General features: G+C 44.4%; 1 protein-coding gene across 1 annotated transcript in view; it reads left to right on the forward strand.

Moving 5' to 3' along the window:
- Nucleotides 1–19220, forward strand: part of SMYD3 (SET and MYND domain containing 3) — a 1005705-nt gene that overhangs the window by 136621 nt on the left and 849864 nt on the right. The window contains exon 3 of the mRNA XM_088474473.1: nucleotides 19021–19128. Coding sequence (XP_088330599.1) covers nucleotides 19021–19128 — 108 coding nt within the window. The remainder of the gene's footprint in view (nucleotides 1–19020; nucleotides 19129–19220) is intronic.

Consider the following 19220-nt stretch of genomic DNA (forward strand, 5'->3'; position numbering starts at 1 on the left):
CTATGATTCATGTCATTCATATGTTTTAGCAAAATTACTTCTAAAGCTATAGTCTCGAGTGTACATCTACATCTTCCATAAGTGTTCTATATTTCAAAAGTATTGTACAGTTTAATTGACTTATTTATCTGCCTGTTTTCTTAGAATTGTCTGTAGTTTAACAAAGTATTTTCTAAAACAATTTTGTGTGTAAAATGTTTTATTGTAAAAAGTATTTGTGTATCTATCCATCCATCCATCCAGAGTAGTAATGCTTTAACTGTTCAAACATTTTTTTTTTATTTTTATTAATTGACTTTCTGTATTGAGATTAGACAGTCTCCTTGAATCATTAAGCATTTTGGTTTTAAAATTCAAAGCTTAATAGTTTTCTGATCTGGTGCCTAGGGAAAACCCTGCATTGCATGTAAGTCATTTTACATGACTAACATTCACAATAATAATGTAAGCAAAGCTTGCATGAAAGAGTACAATCATTTTATATAAGATGACTTGCAACTTATTCATTACGCCTTACAGTAATGGCATTAATTACTAAACAAAATAGTTGAGCACAGAGACGGCCCTAGGCATAGACAAACTAAGCAAATGCCTAGGGCATTTGGAATGCTTGGGGACATCCAAGCCCACCTAGGATTGGTGGAGGTTTGTTGCAGGCACGGCTGGGGCACCTGCTGCCGGCTGGGCAGAGACTCTGGCAGCTGCTACTGTCAGGTGAGCTTAGATTGGGCCTGGCAGCAGCAAATGGTGAGCGGGCAGCAGCGGAACAGCCAGCAGCAGTTGGCGAGGTGGGGCACCTGGACGGCAGCTAGTGGTTAGCGCAGGGCCGGCTCTGGGGCGTCACACAATCAGAATGAGCTGCTGCGCATGGGCAGAAGCTCATTCAGGACTATAAGTAATGCTCGTGGAAGAGCTGCTGCACCATGGACCTTTGTGGAGCTCGGAGTAGTGAGTCACACCTCACGGCTCTGGGGTCTGCCTCCAGCAATCATCACACATAGCTGCAGCCTGCCAGCCTGGGACCCGAAAAGCGGGTCCGCTGCCCGCGGCTTGCTGTACCTTGAGTCGGACGGCTCTGCAGACTGCGCTCAAGTAAAGTAAGTTTGGAACTGGGCGAGGGCTGTGGTGCTGTGCTGCTCACTGCTGGGAGAGGGCTACTCTGCTGGGATAGGGCTGGTAGGTGAGGGTGGGTGCTGACACTGTGCAGTGCTGGGATAGGGGGGTGCTGTGCTAGGTGAGGGTCCTTTACGTGAGGACACACCCCCTTTCAGAGGTGGGCACCACCCAAAATCTTGCCTAGGGCACTAATTTGGCTAGGGCCAGCTCTGGTTGAGCATAAAATGAGTTTAGAAGATTCAACATCATGGGCAATATTTATCAATTTATTTATCAAATATCAGGATTTATACAATTATCGAGGCAATAAGAAATAATTGCCAGGGTGTATTGTACCAAAAATCACATCCAGGGATGGGCTCTGATAGGAGTCCGTCCCTGCGATGTGTAAAAGTAAAGTGATCATCAGTTTCTGGACTCAGGACCTGATTCAGACCCGCTTTGGCCGGGCAGTGCGCACATGCGAGCCTCTGATCGACTGAGAAATCACTCGCTCCGGCGCTCGCATCGAAAAGGGGTGGCTGTCGATGTTGATCGACAGCTCGCCCCGTTTGGTGGTCGGGGGGGGTGGTGGCTGGCCAAACGGAGGTGTTTCCGAAGGAACGCCTGCTGTTTGGGGGCGGCCCTACTGACCTCACGAGTGATGTCAGTAGTCAGCTTTCGGCTCTATTAGAGCCCGGAAGCTCACTGGGGCTTGTGGCAGACGAGACCCTACCACAAGGGTCTCATCGCAAGCCCCGATGGTCGCGACCATCACCTGGCCGCTCGCTAAAGCTGTGGGTGGTCACCCACAGCTTAGCGAGCGGCCAGGAGGCCGGTCTCCAAAAAAAAAAGCCTTCAGACCTGCGAGCTGCCTCTGGCAGTGAGCAGCCTGACATCCGTGACCAGCGCAAGAAACGATTTTCAATTTGCCTTCAGTAGATGAAATTGCTGCCATTTTCACAACCAAAGACTGCGGTCCGGTCACAAGCCGCAATCACATCCTGGCTGATGGAGATTATCTCAGGCCAGTTGCTGGGAGACGAAGACGCCACGTTTTCAGCTTGTAGATCCTTCCATCTGGCTGCCATCTCTGCAGGGTTGGGAATGGTGTATCCTCCTTATTCTACCTTGCTGGGACACTGCTCAGGTGCCAGTGATAGCGTACTACGTGTTTCCGGTTCAGCTGTGAGTCTCCTGTGTCCAGTCAAGTATCCAATGTCCACGTCTGCTCTGTTTTGATTCCTGCCATTACCAGTCTCCTGCGGCTTGTGTCATCTAGGCGGCACACTCCGCGTACCAGCTTCCAGCCGTTTGTGTCATCCAGACGGCACATGCCGCACCTCCGCTTCTTGTTTACGCAATCCAGCGAGTTACCGCTTGTGTCAACCTGGCGGTACTGGCCGCATCATTGCATCATGTGCACGCAAACCAATGTACTCTTGTGTCAACTCCGCAGCACAAGCCGCATCATTGCACCAAGTGCACGTAAACCAGTGTGCTGCTTCTTGTGTCGACTCGGCGGCACAAGCCGCATTTCTGCACATCCTGTACTCAACCCAGAGTTGCTTCTTGCCAAAGACTTACCAGCCCTCAAGGCTGTTGCACGGCTCAAGGCCGCATCCTGTACTCAGCCCAGAGGCTGCTTCTTGCCAAAGACTTATCAGCCCTCAAGGCTGAAATACCACTTCAGCTCTCAAGGCTGCCACAGGTCCAAAGGCTGCATCTTATTCACAGCCCAGAGGCTGCTTCTTGCCAAAGACTTATCGGCCCTCAAGTCTGCAACACCTCACCAGCCCTCAAGGCAATTATGGGTACAACTAGGCAAGTACTCCAACCTTGCTCTCAGCTGATATTTCTGCCCAAAGGCTGCAACAAACAGAATACCATTAAAAAGGGGTACCCCCACCAACCTCCTTACTCAAACCTCTGCTCTACACAAACCCGAGTGGATTCCCTCCTGGAATCGTTACAGATCCTCCAGGAAACTGTGACTTGAAGGTCCTTCCCTAAGCGATCTGGGACTGAGTACCTGAAAAATATCAACTCCATGCATCAACACGCTGACCTAATGGTATACCCTTTACAATTTACTTATAGAATGAGGATGAAATAAGAATAGGCAACATGAAAGACAGACCAACTGCAAGTTCAGAAAAGTGACTCGATTGCAGTATGTGGCTTATAGGATTGCTATCCGGAAATAATTTTCTCTTTTACACAACTCTGGCAAGTTGTGGCTACAGTACTTAGCGATCAGTATGTACAAGTTGAATGTGAGCGTCTCATGTACAATAGGACACAGCTTCAGCAAAAGAAACTCAAAGTTGAGACATTCGCTGGCCTACAAGACTATTCAACGAGGCAGCCAAACGTGGAGTACAGCCTGGGAAAATAGTCATCTTGCCTTCTTCCTTCCAAGATTCACCCAGAAACATGAACATGCATTACCAAGATGGTATGTCTTTAGTTAGAGCCTTTGGCAGACCATCACTGTTCATCACATTCACTTGTAATCCGAAATGGAAAGAGATAAGTGAGAATCTTGGATGCGCAACTCAGTCCAACATCAGACCTGAACTTATTGTTCAAGTATTCAAAGCAAAACTTGGTCAAAGCAGAGATGAGCTCATCGAGAAAGAAGTCTTTGGAAAGGTGATCTATTACCTATACCTCATCGAATTCCAGAACGATGACTGCCTCATTGCCACATGCTTCTCATCCTGGCAGAAGAAGATGCGTCTTAGCAGAATTTCCACCATCTGACAGGACTGTCCTGTTCAAAGTTGTGAAGTCTTGCATGATGCATGGCCTTTGCAAAGCGCTCAATCCAAGTTGCAGTATACGAAAAATGGCAAATGTACGAAGAATTTCCCGAAACCTTACGCAGCTGTGACAAAGGAATATTTCAGTGGTTATCCCATCTACAAGTGAAGAAACAATGGCAGAATCTTTCTAACCAAAGTTAATTGCAAATGAGTGGGTGGTGCCGTATTACTAGTACTTGAGTGTGAAATTCCAGGCTCATACTAACATAGAAGTATGTTAGACAGTTAAAGCAGTAAAGTACCTAAACAAATATATCTACAAAGGCTACGATAGTACGAATGTCAAGACGGTGAACGTTGCGCTGTGAGTGCATCTGAGGCATGTTGAAAGTTACTTCAATTTACCAATGCAATCACAATTGCATACTGTCCAGAAGTTAGCTACTCATCTGCCAGGACATCACAATGTCTAAATCCTAGAGGACACAGACATCGCTGACTTGGTCCGACAAGAACATGCCACAACTTTTTTTGTCAATCAAATAAAGTTTACATTAGTTGCTTGATATGAGTTTATTATTTAAAAAAAAAGAAAAACTAACCGTCAATTTTGACGGGTTTCTACTAGTTTGAAGTGAAATAGAACACATGAAGATTGTGAATCATCTGCCCTAGGTATGTTTGATGAAGTAATTAGGGAGCCTAAAATCTGACTGGAGATTATACATTTACAGAAATGTGGCACCCTGACACTCATAAGTTATCCCTCTGCTGAAATCGCCAACGTAGAGGGCGGAGAATTGCGTAAGGGGCTTATTCTGCATGGGCACACTGATTTGGAGGACTTGTTACAAACCGAACTAATATCTTTACAAGCTGCTGTGGACAATCTGCCCCGTCCCTCCCCTGCATCAAAGCAAGGACTACACTGTACTGAGCTGCTTCCCAACTGGGATAAGGATACTTGTTGCTACAATACATTGGAGCCAGGGGATGTGGAGTTAAGCGCTGGCTACAACATGTATAAGGACTTTTTAATGAAGCTGCTTGAACAGTGATATCCCATAAATGGATTTATGCAGCCTCTGCAGGTTTCACTGCAAATGACGCTTAGGCCCTCATTCAGAGCCGTACGCTCTGAGCAGAGCGCACGCTCTGAATGAGGGCCGCCCTCCATAAAAATGGAGCGTCCTCCTGGACGCTCGTATAGCTGTGGGTCACCACCCACAGCCTATACGAGCGTGCAGTTTGATGGCCGCGATGGTCTTGACCATCGCGACCATCGAAATTGCGAGCCGGAGCCTGCGGTTGAGGTTTTCAACCGCAAGGCCCGGAGTGATTTTGGCTCTATCAGAGCCCAAATCACTCCCACTGACATCACTAGTGATGTCAGTGGGCCGGCTTCTGACGGTAGGCGTTCCCTTGGGAACGCCCCCGTCAGGGAGGCACACCCCCGGCACGCCCACCAAAGGGGGCGTGCTGTCAATCAACATCGACAGCACGCCCCCTTTGATCAGACACAACGAGCGAAGGAAAGTCCTTCGCTCGTCACGTCGGGCGCATGCGCACGACGGAGCTCCCTCTGTCGTGCGCATGCTCAGTGCAGACCATCGACCCACTTGCGAGCTGACAGCCGGTCGCGAGTGGGTCTGAATCAGGCCCTTAGTCTGCAATATGGAATCTGCTCATAAACTGATTTCAACTATCTTTTTATTTTGGCCAGTGCAGAAATATTCAACAGGGAATTATTTGTCATTTTTACTAATAGGTTTTTTATATGATTATTGTTGCATATGTGTTCAATTAAATATAAATTATATTTTATTACATTATTTATTGTAATAGCGCTCTTTATAAGTATATTGCTGTACACTATACTATTGTTATATGCCCTTCTTATAAGGCTATATCATTCCATTATGCTTTTCTTCTGACCCCTTGGATTATAGTATTCTTACTACTGGACTAAGCAAATGGTTGGACCACTTACCTCATTTAGAAAGACAAAAACACTGAAAGAAATGGGATGGCGCTGGAAAATATGAAATAAAAACCAGATACAGTACTTATCCCATCAACCGCATAGTGGATAATCATGGGACAATCCTTCAGTGATAATGTAGTGAGTCCACCGTAGTTCTCTCTCCAAAAATAAACACACAGAATAGATGGGAAGAGAGAAACCCACGTATTACACCACCTCCTATGACAAAAATAATTGGGCGTACCCAAACTCACGTCTATTGGAGCTTGGACGTCTCCTTCCAGGTATCTTTGGTGGTGTAATACGTGTGTTTAGAGACCCTTTACACACTGAGAGAAAGAAACCTCTATATGTGGAATATTTCCCCACGACATTGTGAGGGGGGTGCGCCGTCACCTTTGCTCCAAATACATTTTATGATATTTGATGTTCTACCCTATCACATGTATTACCTAAGGTAACAGAGTCCTCCTTTGTTTCTCTCTTCCCATCTATTCTATGTATTTATATTTGGAGAGAGAACTACGGTGGACTCACTACATTAACATTGAAGGATTGTTCCATGATTAACCACTACGCGGTTGAAGGGATAAGTACTGTATCTTTTTTTTATTTCATATTTTCCAGCGCCATCCCATTTCTTTTAGTGTTTTTGTCTTTTTGTATTTGCATTAGAGTGTGGTGTTACTCTTTATTACTTTAAGAAGTGGGTAGGCTGCAGGTAGTCAACGCACAGATGGGATAACTGTCCTTATACTATATTGTCACTTTCCTCATTTGTCTGTGGACTTGTTGCTCGCTGCCCTTACCACCAATTCTAAATGATTACCTGTCAGTACCTATGTAGAAATGTTTTTGAAAATGTATCATAGGGCCTGTTTGTGTCCATACAGGTGCTTTGAAATGGGCCTCTCCCTACTGTGCTTGTACTGTATAAGAGATGGCTCCTGTAGAGCGGATCTGTTTCGTTGTTTATGGGCCTGTCCCACTATCAAAAAATTTTGGTTGCGCATTGGGTGGTTTGCTAACACAATTATGGTTAATGATTTCCCTTAACTGCAAAGTGGGCATTCTTTGGAATGCTACCACATGGTACTAGGATTTCTGCAGGTGGTCGCAGATTGCTTGTAGCGATTTTCACAGCTGCTAGGAAGGCCATTCTACAGATGTGACTTTTCCTGGACAAATTATTTATTTATTGCGACTTGGTAAAGTTATATAGCTATCCTCTTTGAACCACACCAACGATGCATTAGAGATTGCTTCATGCTACTACATGGTATGAGACCTGTCTCTATGCAGATGACCCCCCTCTTGTACTTCCGCCCTGATTACCTATTTTTTTAACTATTGCTCATCCTCTGCCCCCTTTGTCCCCAACAGAATTACTCTGTCTTATTTTTGATATGTTATGATTATTTGCTATCCTTTATCAATGTTAATTCCGGTACTATAATTTTTTGCAATTGCCTTTGCCATATGTATGTGTATATGTATATTATATATATATATATATATATATATAGAGAGAGAGAGAGAAACACACTACTCCAATAAAACTCAGGGCCTGATTCAGACCCACTCGCGAGCGCTCGCAAGCGGGTCGATGGTGCCCTAGTGCGCATGCGCACGACCCGAACAGCAACGGCCAAGCCGTCGCTATGGGTCTCGCACCAAAGGGGGCGTGCTGTCGATAGTGAGTTACAGCACGCCCCCTTTGGTGGGCGTGCCGGGGGCGTTGCTGCCCAGATGGAGGTGTTCCCATGGTAACGCATACTGTCTGGGGCCGGCCCCACTGACATCACTAGTGATGTCAGTGGGAGTGCTTTTGGCTCTCCTGGGCTTGCGGCAGCGAGACCCTACCGCAGGGTCTCGTCGCAAGCCCGATGGTCGTGATGGTCTTGACCATCGCGACCATCTTTTTGGCCGCTTGCATAAGCTGTGGGTGGTCAGGAGGCTGCTCTAATATTAGGTAGGAGGGCCCTGATTCAGAGCGAGCGCTCTTGTCAGAGCGTCCGGCTCTGAATCAGGCCCTCAGTCCATGTAACTTGCTAAGATGCCTTCCCTAAGTGAACAAATCACTCCATATAATTACCCCAATTGGACGGCACTCAGTAGACTTCCACAGGTTAAGTTGTCAAAGCATTTATGCCAGGTTCGACGTTTCGGGGTTGCCCCCTTTGTCAAGAACAGCAGACGTACAATGTACATTAAACATAACAAACATACATATATACACACATAAAAGATTGCAACTCACCTCACCTGGAGAACGTTGGCCCACCAACCGCCAGAGCTGCGCACCACTCCCCCTGTACGCGGCTCACATGACGTCAATAAGCTGCGTCTCCAAGTGAGAGTGTACCCGCTGCTAGGCAACAAGCCCTGCAGCTCGTTATCATACAAAGTATCTCTGAACTAAATCATTACTGCAATACACCTCGGATACATACAGGGGCGGATTGGGATGGAAAACCAGCCCAGGAAATTTATGGAAACAGCCCTAATGGGGACGGGGTCTGTTGAGGGGTGGAGTCTGTTGAGGGGGTGGGATCCCTCCTCACTGGGCCTGATTCTGAGTTGGATGCAAAAAATGACGCTTTCACTTTGCTGTTTACATAGAACCCAGTGTGAATGTCACACGTGTGTGAGAAAATTTAGTGTGGATACTGCTAATACACTCTTCCCAAAATACACATTAGAGCAAAAAAACATCCACACAAAAATTAACATTTAAAAACATATTCATATGCAGTCAGGTGCATAAATATTGGGACATTGACAGAATTTTCATATTTTGGCCTCTATTCACCACCACAATGGCTTTGAAATGAAACAAACAAGATGTGCTTTAACTGCAGACTTTCAGATTTAATTTGAGGGTAATTACATTCAAATCAGGTGAACGGTGTAGGAATTAAAACTGTTTCTATATGTTCCTCCCACTTTTTACGGGGCCAAAAGTAATGGGACTATCAACTCAAAAGCTATTTCATAGACAGGTGTGGGCTATTCCCTCGTTATTTCATTATCAATTAAGCAGATAAAAGGTCTGGAGTTGATTCTAGGTGTGACATTTGCATTTGGAATCAGTTGCTGTCGACTCTCAATATAAGATCCAAAGAGCTGCCACGATCAGTGAAGCAAGCCATCATTAGGCTGAAAAATCAAAACAAACCCATCAGAGAGATGGCAAAAACATTAGGTGCGGCCAAATCAACTGTTTGGAACATTCTTAAAAAGAAAGAATGCATCGGAGAGCTCAGCAACACCAAAAGACCCGGAAGACCACAGAAAACAACTGTGGTGAATGACAGAAGAATTATTTCCCTGGTGAAGAAAAACCCCTTCACAACAGTTGGCCAATTCAAGAACACTCTCCAGGAGGTAGGTGTATATGTGTCAAAGTCAACAATCAAGAGAAGACTTCACAAGAGTGAATATAGAAGGTTCACCACAAGATGTAAACCATTGGTGAGCCACAAAAACAGGAAGACCAGATTAGAGTTTGCCAAACAACATCTAAAAAAGCCATTACAGTTCTGGAACAACATCCTATGGACAGATGAGACAAAGATCAACTTGTACCAGAGTGATGGGAAGAGAAGAGTATGGAGAAGGAAAGGAACTGCTCATGATCCAAAACATACCACCTCATCAGTGAAGCATGGTGGTGGTAGTGTCATGGTATGGGCATGTATGGCTGCCAATGGAACTGGTTCCCTTGTATTTATTGATGATGTGACTGCTGACAAAAGCAGCAGAATGAATTCTGAAGTGTTTCGGGCAATATTATATGCTCATATTTAGTCAAATGCTTCAGAACTCATTGGACGGCGCTTCACAGTGCAGATGGACAATGACCCCAAGCATACTGCAAAAGCAACCAAAGAGTTTTTTAAGGCTAAAAAGTGGAATGTTAAGCAATGGCCAAGTCAATCCCCTGACCTGAATCCAATTGAGCATGCATTTCACTTGATGAAAATGCCCCAAGAACAAGCAGGAACTGAAGAGATTTGCAGTAGAGGCCTGGCAGAGCATCACTAGGGATGAAACCCAGCGTCTGGTGATGTCTATGCGTCCAGACTTCAGGCTGTAATTGTCTGCAAAGGATTTGCAACAAAGTATTAAAAAGTGAAAGTTAAATTTAGGATTGTTTAGTTTGTCCCATTACTTTTGGCCCCTTAAAAGAAATCGTTGTAATTCCTACACCGTTCACCTGATTTGGATGTAATTACCCTCAAATTAAATCTGAAAGTCTGCAGTTAAAGCACATCTTGTTTGTTTCATTTCAAAGCCATTGTGATGGTGAATAGAGGCCAAAATATGAAGATTCTGTCAATGTCCCAATATTTATGCACCTGACTGTATATACACACGCACACACACACAATCTAAATGTAATGCCCAGCGTTGCCTAGCTTTCTCTTTATTTGTTTTAACTATTGCTTTCCCCAGTGCTGCCTGAATTTATTTTTTTCCTTCTCTCTCTCCTGCTCCATATTTCCTCCCCTCTTCCCCTTCTTATTTCATCTCTCACTTTCCGCTGTCTTTTCCCCATATCTCTTTTCTCCCTCTACAATTTCTTTTTGCTCTGATATTCTCCCTCATACCGTTACTTTGCCTCTCTCTTACCTCCCATCTTCCAATTTCCTCATCTCGCTCTCCTCCCCTCTGTCTGTGTCTGTTTCCGTTCTTTCCTGCTAATTTTTTGTGGGAGAACATTGATGGTGATTGTGTGTTACGTAGCGTGAGTGTTGAGCCGCATATCCACTTGCCGATATAGATGGACGATTGAACGACTTTGTTATCGTTCAGTTGTTCATTCATCATGCAGTGGATATGCCGGAAGCGACCAGCGATGCGCGCTCCCGCTGGTCGTTGTCGGCATCGCTCATTGCCCGAACATGATGGTCAAACTGACAATATCGTCAGGTTGAGCATGTTTGCGGATGAGGGAGGGTGCCTGCGCTGAATGACATATCGTTCAGTGTAGGCACAATATCCACTGCACAGTATAATGAACGACTGAACGATAACCTTATCGTTCAGTCCTTCATTGTCGGCAAGTGGATACCTGCCTTTAGGGTGAGTGTGTGACGGTAACATCGTGGGTGTTTGTGTGGTACTTAGCTTGAGTGATAGTGTGAATGGCAGGACTGTAATTGATGAGTGTAGGGACATTGCGGGTCAGTGTGAGTGATACATAGGTGAATGTGACTGAGTGACAGGACAATGATGGTCTGGGTAAGTGACAGTGAGGATGAGTGGCAGAAATATTGAGAGTAAGGTGATGAGCAGGGTAAGGACGCACAGTGTGAGTTACAGGGAGGGTGAGGGCAGGAACAGAGGGTAGTTACAGAGAGGGTGAAGGCAGGGACACCGAGGGGGAGTTACAGGAAGGGTGAGGGCAGGGACAGAGGGTGAGTTACAGGGTAGATCAGGCAAGGACAGTGGAGGGGAGAATTACAGGGAGGGTGAAGGCAGGGACACAGAGGGGGAGATACGAAGTATGGCGAGTGCAGCGAGCTCATGAGGGGATAACTTTCTTCTCTACCGTGCTCTACCGTGAGGGCAGGGACACAGAGGGGGAGTTACAGGGAGGGAGAGGGAGGGACACAGAGGGGGAGCTACAGGGAGGGTGAGGGAGGGACACAAAGGGCTAGCTACAGGGAGGGAGAGTGTTACAGAGAGAATGAGGCCAGGGACACAGAGGGGGTTACAGGGAGGGTGAAGGCAGGGACACTGAGGGAGAGTATGTATGTATAGAGAAAGAGAGAGCATCCAGGAGGAAGGCATGTGGACAGGTACAATTACTGTGTAGAGGAATACTGGCATGATATATATCATGACTCCCTCCCCCGTCTGCTAGTTGTTCATCACAACACCCTCAGGAACATTGCTCCAGCTGTCACACAGAAGATTTCTGCTTCAAAGGGAAATCACCTTCTTTCTGACTCTATTGTCTCATCACTAAAACTTGGAGCCTGTGCACAGTTTCTACTCCTCCAAGGAATATTGATGAGGAAAAAGAATATTGGGAGATACTTTGGTGACATTCACTACATGCTTGTTTTACTGCAAAATATGGTACGCAGCTATTTGTAGTCCTGTCTCACTACTTCTATATAAAAACGTACTACGCTATATTACTTTCTCTTTTTCCCGGCTTGAATGAGCCTCCCTCAAAGGTGTTCCAGTAGATGACATCCCATTTACCCACCCATATTTGAACTATACCATCGGAACCCAGATAAGCTTTAAAGTTCTTTCCTTTGGTACGCACATCCATTTTTGAGCGCCAATTATCACTTTATCAAATATACTACACTATTAGGCGCATGTCTTTTTAATCCCCCTTTTCAAATTATATATATATATATATATATAAAATGTGTGTATATATATATATATATATATATATATATATATATATATACACACACACACATATATATTTCTGTGTGTATATATATATATATATATATATATATATATATACACACACATGCACAGACACACACACACAGTATAGAACATAACTAAAGCAGACCAAATGCATAGTAAGAGGAAATTCATTACACTTTAATGAAATATGTGTGTGTGTGTATGTGTGTGTGTGTATATATATATATATATATATATAATAAATAAAATCACTTGTCTTTTCAGGGCCTGTCTAGCTGTGATGGCACTACAAGTCCCAGCACATCCAGTTGACAAAGTGTGCTGGGGCTTGTAGTCTCCTCTGGACAGGCTGTCAGTGATCTATTTGCAATCTAGGACACCTGGGCTTCTTACCTGGAACACCAGGTCATGCTGTAGGGCAGCGGCTGCAGGGTCCAGGTTCACAGGATGATGACAGACCGTGCTGGAGTACCGCTGGGAATGGAAGCTGATGAGGAACCGCCCCGCCCCCGACAATCCCACTCCTGGGTCCGAACTGACGTGTCCCGCTGCCCGCACTTCTGAGGTCTTGTGCCCAAATGGACCACCCCTTCTAACACAACCACACTCTGCCTGTTCCCCGGCTGGAACAACAGCTCCATACACTCTGCTGCACTGCCGCGTCGCTGCAGCGCTGCTCCTGGCTAACGGCACTATGAAGTGCTTGCTAGCCGGAGCAAGTGACAGCTTCCTGTTTGCGTTCCTTAGGAACGCAAATCTAGGAAGCATGGCAGCCGGCCTGAGACCTAGAAATTGGCCTGGCCTGGCAGCCGATGTCAGCGACAGTGTCAGCCGGTCCGACAGAGGGGTGTATGGGACCGACCCAGCGGGAACTATCCCGGTGGCCCAATCCGCCCCTGGATACATAATTGTCCAACTCCTGTCTTAAGAGATAAAACTCTATCAAGTACAAATGATATGTATACACCAGCCCACACTGCAGGCCGATCATGCACAAAGCATTTAAATATTCATTATAAAATATCAATTGGACATCACATATATCCAAACATAACACAATAATAAGGTTATTTGTTTAACATATATGACTAATACCATGTGAAAAAACACTGCCCCCATATTATCTGCTTATCCACAAACAACCAGATAAACACATAATCCACATGAACATTATAATTCTAAAAACAATCAATACAATCCCATAATCGGATTAACATTACCACAAACAAAATACTCTTAAGTTGCAAGATGTTAATACAAAGTACAAAATGATGTAAAAATGCTACATCTCATAATGGTTTAAAGAAAATATTGGAGCCCCAAAGTTTCATTTAATCCCCTTGGCGCAATAATACTAAGATCATGTATCCACTTACTCTCTTTCTGCATCAGAATCTTATTTCTGTTGCCTCCCCTAATAAGGGGGGGGAACATGATCTATAAGGATAACTCTTAAAGCTGCCACCCCATGTTGCTTTTGTGCCCAATGGCGGGCCACAGGTTGTTCACTGGTGCCACTCGCTATGGCCTGTCGTATGGCACTACGATGTAAAGCCATGCATTCCTTAAATTGTCGTTGGGTTTTACCCACATACGACAGGCCACAAGGACATGTAATCATGTAAATCACATATGTACTGGAACATGTTAAGGCAAATTTAATAATATAACGTCTGCCCGTATGAGGATGACAGAACGTATTGCCAACCAACAGTGATCTACACGTCACACATCCTAGACAACGACACCCTGTCTTAATACTCAAAAAATTAATTGGTCTAACTTGCTTGCTTAAACTAGTAATGTCTAATTTGACAACCAAATCCTTAATGTTCTTATTTCTTGTAAAGCTTGGTAAAAGTGTAGTTTCTTGCAAACTTGGTAAATCAATATCCGTACTAACAATTGTCCACCATTGTTTAGCACGTTTAACTACTTGGGTGCTATTGATGTTAAAACGATTGACCCATGGTATCCGTTTCTTTTTATACTGGACCCTTTGATTATCAATAGGACATAACCGCTTTGATCTAGGAATAGATAATACCTTCTCTTTGGTTTTTAATAATTCACATAGTGGATAACCACGGTTAACAAATTTACTTATCATATAATTTTAACCACTATATCTTGTCTTTTGTTGTTTTGTTTTTATTTGTTTGATGTATGTTTGTTTTTCTGTTTGGACATGCTACAATAAAAAAAAAAGTTTATTTTCCAGGGGCATTTAGAGTATACTGTGCAGGATATCCTGGACTCCTGCAAGGTCATAGGCCAGCTGCATAACCTTGTCATAAGGAAAGTCTATAGTATGGCTGAAAGGTCCTGCGAACCTGAAGCATAGTACAAACGAGTACTAACTTTCATTCCTGTCACCCAGACAACCCTTTATTCTCCGATTGTCGCCACGGGAGCGGGATACTATCATGTCCTGTGCTGTTACAGTCACTGCTGTTTGAGTCTTATATGGTCTGAGAGCCTGACCCCTCTCTGCCAAACAGTAACCCCCTGATGGTGTTGTTGCACAGCAGAACATGAATGCTATGTGAGATTACTACAGGAAAAAAAATCAATCTTTATACAGCCATGCTCTTGCCACTGTCAAGCTCCGGACACTTAAAACCACCTTTTTACCTCTCCGGTACATCTCCAGGCTAGCGCTGAGGCCCACTCGCACTGTGCATCTCTCCCGGATAACACAGAGGTCCGCTCACACTGCACATCGCTCCCAGCAGGTGCTAAGGTCTACTCCTGCCCTGTCTGCTCAGTGTCTTGTCACTGAGCATGGAGATGGCTCTCCACAATCACTTGCTCACAGCGTGTCTCCCCAGCATGATGGTATACAAACTGCACGCCAGATTTCCCTCCAGAACAACAGTATGGGCGCAGCCATGTTGGACTCTGTCACATGACTCTCCTCCACCACCCAGAGTGCTACTCCCAGACCAGCTGATAGCAGCATCCAATCCCTGGGGATACTCCCCTATAAATTCAATTCCCTGACTGGCCTTTGTGCCAGTACAACATTGCTTCTTCCTGAAGTTACAGCTCAGTACTGAGCTCTCAGGTACTCTGTATCTGAATGGTCCCAGTCCGTATATCCAGTTCCTAGATCTGGTAAACAAGTCTCCTATACTATTTTGCACACCAGTCTGGTTTTACCAGACTTGTTCTTACAGCAGCCATCGATTCCTGCCGATACCTCCAACCATTGGTCTCATCCGATGCTTCAAACATCGGACTTATCAATTAAATTCTTCAACATTGGTCTCAAACCGATCAAGTTCATCAATTGTTCAACATCGGATTCAATTCCATCAAATTCTTCAAATCATCAAAACAATCCAGCATCATCGGTCCCAATACGATTCTGCTCATTCATTCAGTAGTATATATTCAGTTCTATTCCAACCTGCTGTTCAATAAAGCATTTCTATTCCTGTTCTCACCCATCATCCACTGCCGTATCTCTACCTCCTCGCATCTATACATGAGGAGGTCCTGGATCAAACCACCAAAGTTCATCACCTCCCAAATCTCCTCTTCAGTCTCCACCGCCTGTTCCAACCCATAACCAAACCTCAGGCGTAACAGCCACCCTATAAAAACACCACTTTCCTCATTATGTCTCCCCTTCTCCCGCCCTATAGCAACAAATGCTCATGTCCTCCCCCTCCTTCTACTGTAACACTGTCCCCTGTGCAATTATTAACTGTTCACCCTGCCATACAGCACACACCCTTATTTTACTGTTATTATTCTTTCTTAAGCACCAACATATTACTTAGTATTCTAAATTCATGTTATATAATGACATGAAATAGAAGGTGTAGATGGCTCTGCCCAAATTAGCCTACAATCTAATGCTGGGTACACACTATGCAATATATCGTTTGTACAGCCAACGAATGATATATCTTTAAGTGTGTCGGCTTGGGTGTGCCCACAATATATCACCGAACGAGGTCGTTCATAGATATATTTTTTGGGCTTTGCAGTACAGCATATGCAATATATATTTTGTAGATATATTGTACGCATCTGCTGGTGTATATGGGCGACCCCCCCAACTGACCTGCTGACATTGAAATCACAACTGGGCGGACAAATTTAAATGCACACCCAGTTGTGATGTCTACCCTGAGATATCGAGCAGCCAATTGGCAAGTGTGCATGCTTACTAAAAACTGTTCTGTATGAGGGGATGGTTGGTGGGCCGCTAAAGTGTGTAGCCAGCATAAGAGGTTGTGGTGAGCAATTGATGCACAAGCTAGAAGAATAACATGAGCCATCAATATTGAATCAACCATTTGCAATAATAATTTATCATTAGCAATACCAGCCAGCTATTGCAGGGTGTATGGTCGACAAATGAGAATCATGTTGTAATCAGGATGGTTGCTATTGGCCTGTTTTTTTAACATCATTCTCCTGCATTAACAAGACCTAGTGAGTCCCAGAAGTGAACCAGTAACTGAGTGCCTATCTCAGCAGATTTTACTACTGATGTGTGTTATACATTTGCAATATGTTATTCTGCCACTTGGGCCAATTAGCAAAATAATCTCGTGTGATCAGCTAGAGAAAAGTGAGAAAGAGAGTGATACTTGAAAATGTTGAAACCATAGTATTGAAAATGATACACAGATTTCTTCAACACCGATTAAAATGTGATTTTCGGAGTGTGAAGAAATAATTTTTTTTTTAAATATAATTTCTAATGTTAAATGATACAAATTTGAACTCCCTGAGAAAATGCATTCAGGGTTTGTTTGCCAATTTCAACTGTTATGCGGGCCATACAAGGGGCGATTTGAAAACGTACAATACCTCGGTATGTTTTAAAATTCAGCCCGAAGCATCGCATGCTGCTGTGAATGGTAAACGATGCATCTTACAAGATGCTTCGGTTACCTATTTAACAGCATGACGGATTGCAGATATTATGGTTTTTCCATAAGATCTACGATGTCGATGTCTGACGGTGGGGACGCGTCAGACATCGATGGGGGGGTCAAGACCATCGCGACCATCGGGCTTGCGACGAGACCCTTGTGGTAGGGTCTCGTTGCCGCAAGCCCCAGAGAGCTTTCGGCTCAAACAGAGCAGAAAGCTCTCCCACTGACAAAACTTGTGTGAGATGTCTCATGGGGACGCCTCTGTCTGGGCAGCCAACCCCCCGGCCCGCCAACCAAAGGGGGTGTGCTGTCACTCAACATCGACAGCATGCACTCTTTGGTATGAGACCTGGAGCGACGGATTGCCCGTCGCTATCCGGGTCTCGTGCATGCGCACGACGGAGCCGGCTCCGTCGTGCGCATGCACTCTGGGCCACCATCGACCCGTTTGCGAGCGTTCAGCGCTTGCGACCGGGTCTGAATCAGGCCCATAGTCTGTGGTTTACGAGATCTTGGGGCTGAAAACACTATGTAACATCTAATTTTTTTGTTTGTTCTTTTGTTTGATGTTATTTCTTAATTGCCTGTGCCCCAAGAGTATAGAAAATGCCAGTTATTTCCCACAAACTATGCTATAGCGACCTGGACAGAGATATTTTGAAATGTTCTTATTTTCCATGACATTTCTGATACTGCAGAGTGGTTGCAATGCGGGGGCTGCAGAGCAGTCCAACTCTGCCAGAGGGGAGCCCAATAACACTGACTGTACCTCCAAATGCTGCTTCATATTGCCGGGTGTCTGTGGGAACGGTAAGCTCACCGGGGATCAGCTGGGTGTGTATCGCAGCCACCGCCAGGACAGAGCATTCAGCCGCATCCCTGCTGTATCTGCCCGCCCCCCAGACTCCTGTGTCACTGTTAGTTAGCCACTGGTGGACTCCAGGAAGGTACTTATGCCTTCAGTACACATCAAGTTGGGCCTTATGAATGATTTGTTAGAGCTCTAGATAAGGATTCTGCAACCTTCAAGTACCTTCAAGACTTCTTACTAAACTGTTTGAGGCAAAGGTCAAAGCAGATCTTTTAGTGGGACCACAGATTAAGAATATATGGAAGTGCAAGGAATTCCCAAAGATGCTCGCTCAGAAGGAGAAAGCTGCTTGGACCAGCTTTATCGCATTTGTTCGAGGCTTCCTGGGCATCACAAGGCTGAAAACTACATGGAGTTGGTTGAGACTTTGGTGAAGAACTTTGGCTTAATGGGGTGCAGGATATTCCTCAAAGTCTATTTTCTTGATGCTCATCTTGATAAATTAAAGGAGAAGATGGGCGCGTATTCGGAGAAGCAAGGCGAGCGCTTCCACCAGGTTATACTGGAGTTTGAACGCCGCTACCAAGGATAGTATAACGAGAACATGATGGGAGACTACATCTGGGGGCTGATTTGTGAAAGTGATGTACTGTATAATCATAAATCTCAAAAAGCTACTTATCTCGAATTCTTTTGTGGTCATGTTTGTACAACTTTATATGTTCATTTTCATACATACGTTGATTTTGTCTCACATTGTGTAAAAGAAAATGCAAATTCGCCCTTTTCTCATCTGAAATAGGTAAATTCCAAAGTGTAAAATGTCCTGGTCTCAATAGCAGTTTTTATACTTTTTGAGAAAAAGCAATTAAGAAACAGCACTTACTACCCAAGGACAAAACATTTGTTACATAGTGAAATGAGCGTCAAGGCAAAATTTACAGATCCTAACATGTATTAGGCAATATTTTAAAGGAGTGACTGAACTGCTACAGTTATAACTTACACTTGAGACAAAACTACAATGACTTTTTTTGTGTGTGTTTTGACCCTTAGAAAAATGCTTGGAAAGACCATAAAAGAGAATGTTTGTGTTTAAAGAGTCTTTTACCCAACGTTCCTACTGACTCTGTAAGGCTTCTAGCCAGAATCATCTTTAAGCTGGTGAGTTAAAAAGTTAATCTTAAAACAAATTATATATTGTGTTATCATGTGCTTATTTGTGTGCAAATGCACCTATTTTTTTTTTTTCAAAT

The sequence above is a fragment of the Taudactylus pleione genome, unplaced genomic scaffold (assembly GCF_031769625.1).
Source record: "Taudactylus pleione unplaced genomic scaffold, aTauple2 ptg000154l, whole genome shotgun sequence".
Taxonomy (NCBI): Eukaryota; Metazoa; Chordata; class Amphibia; order Anura; family Myobatrachidae; genus Taudactylus; species Taudactylus pleione.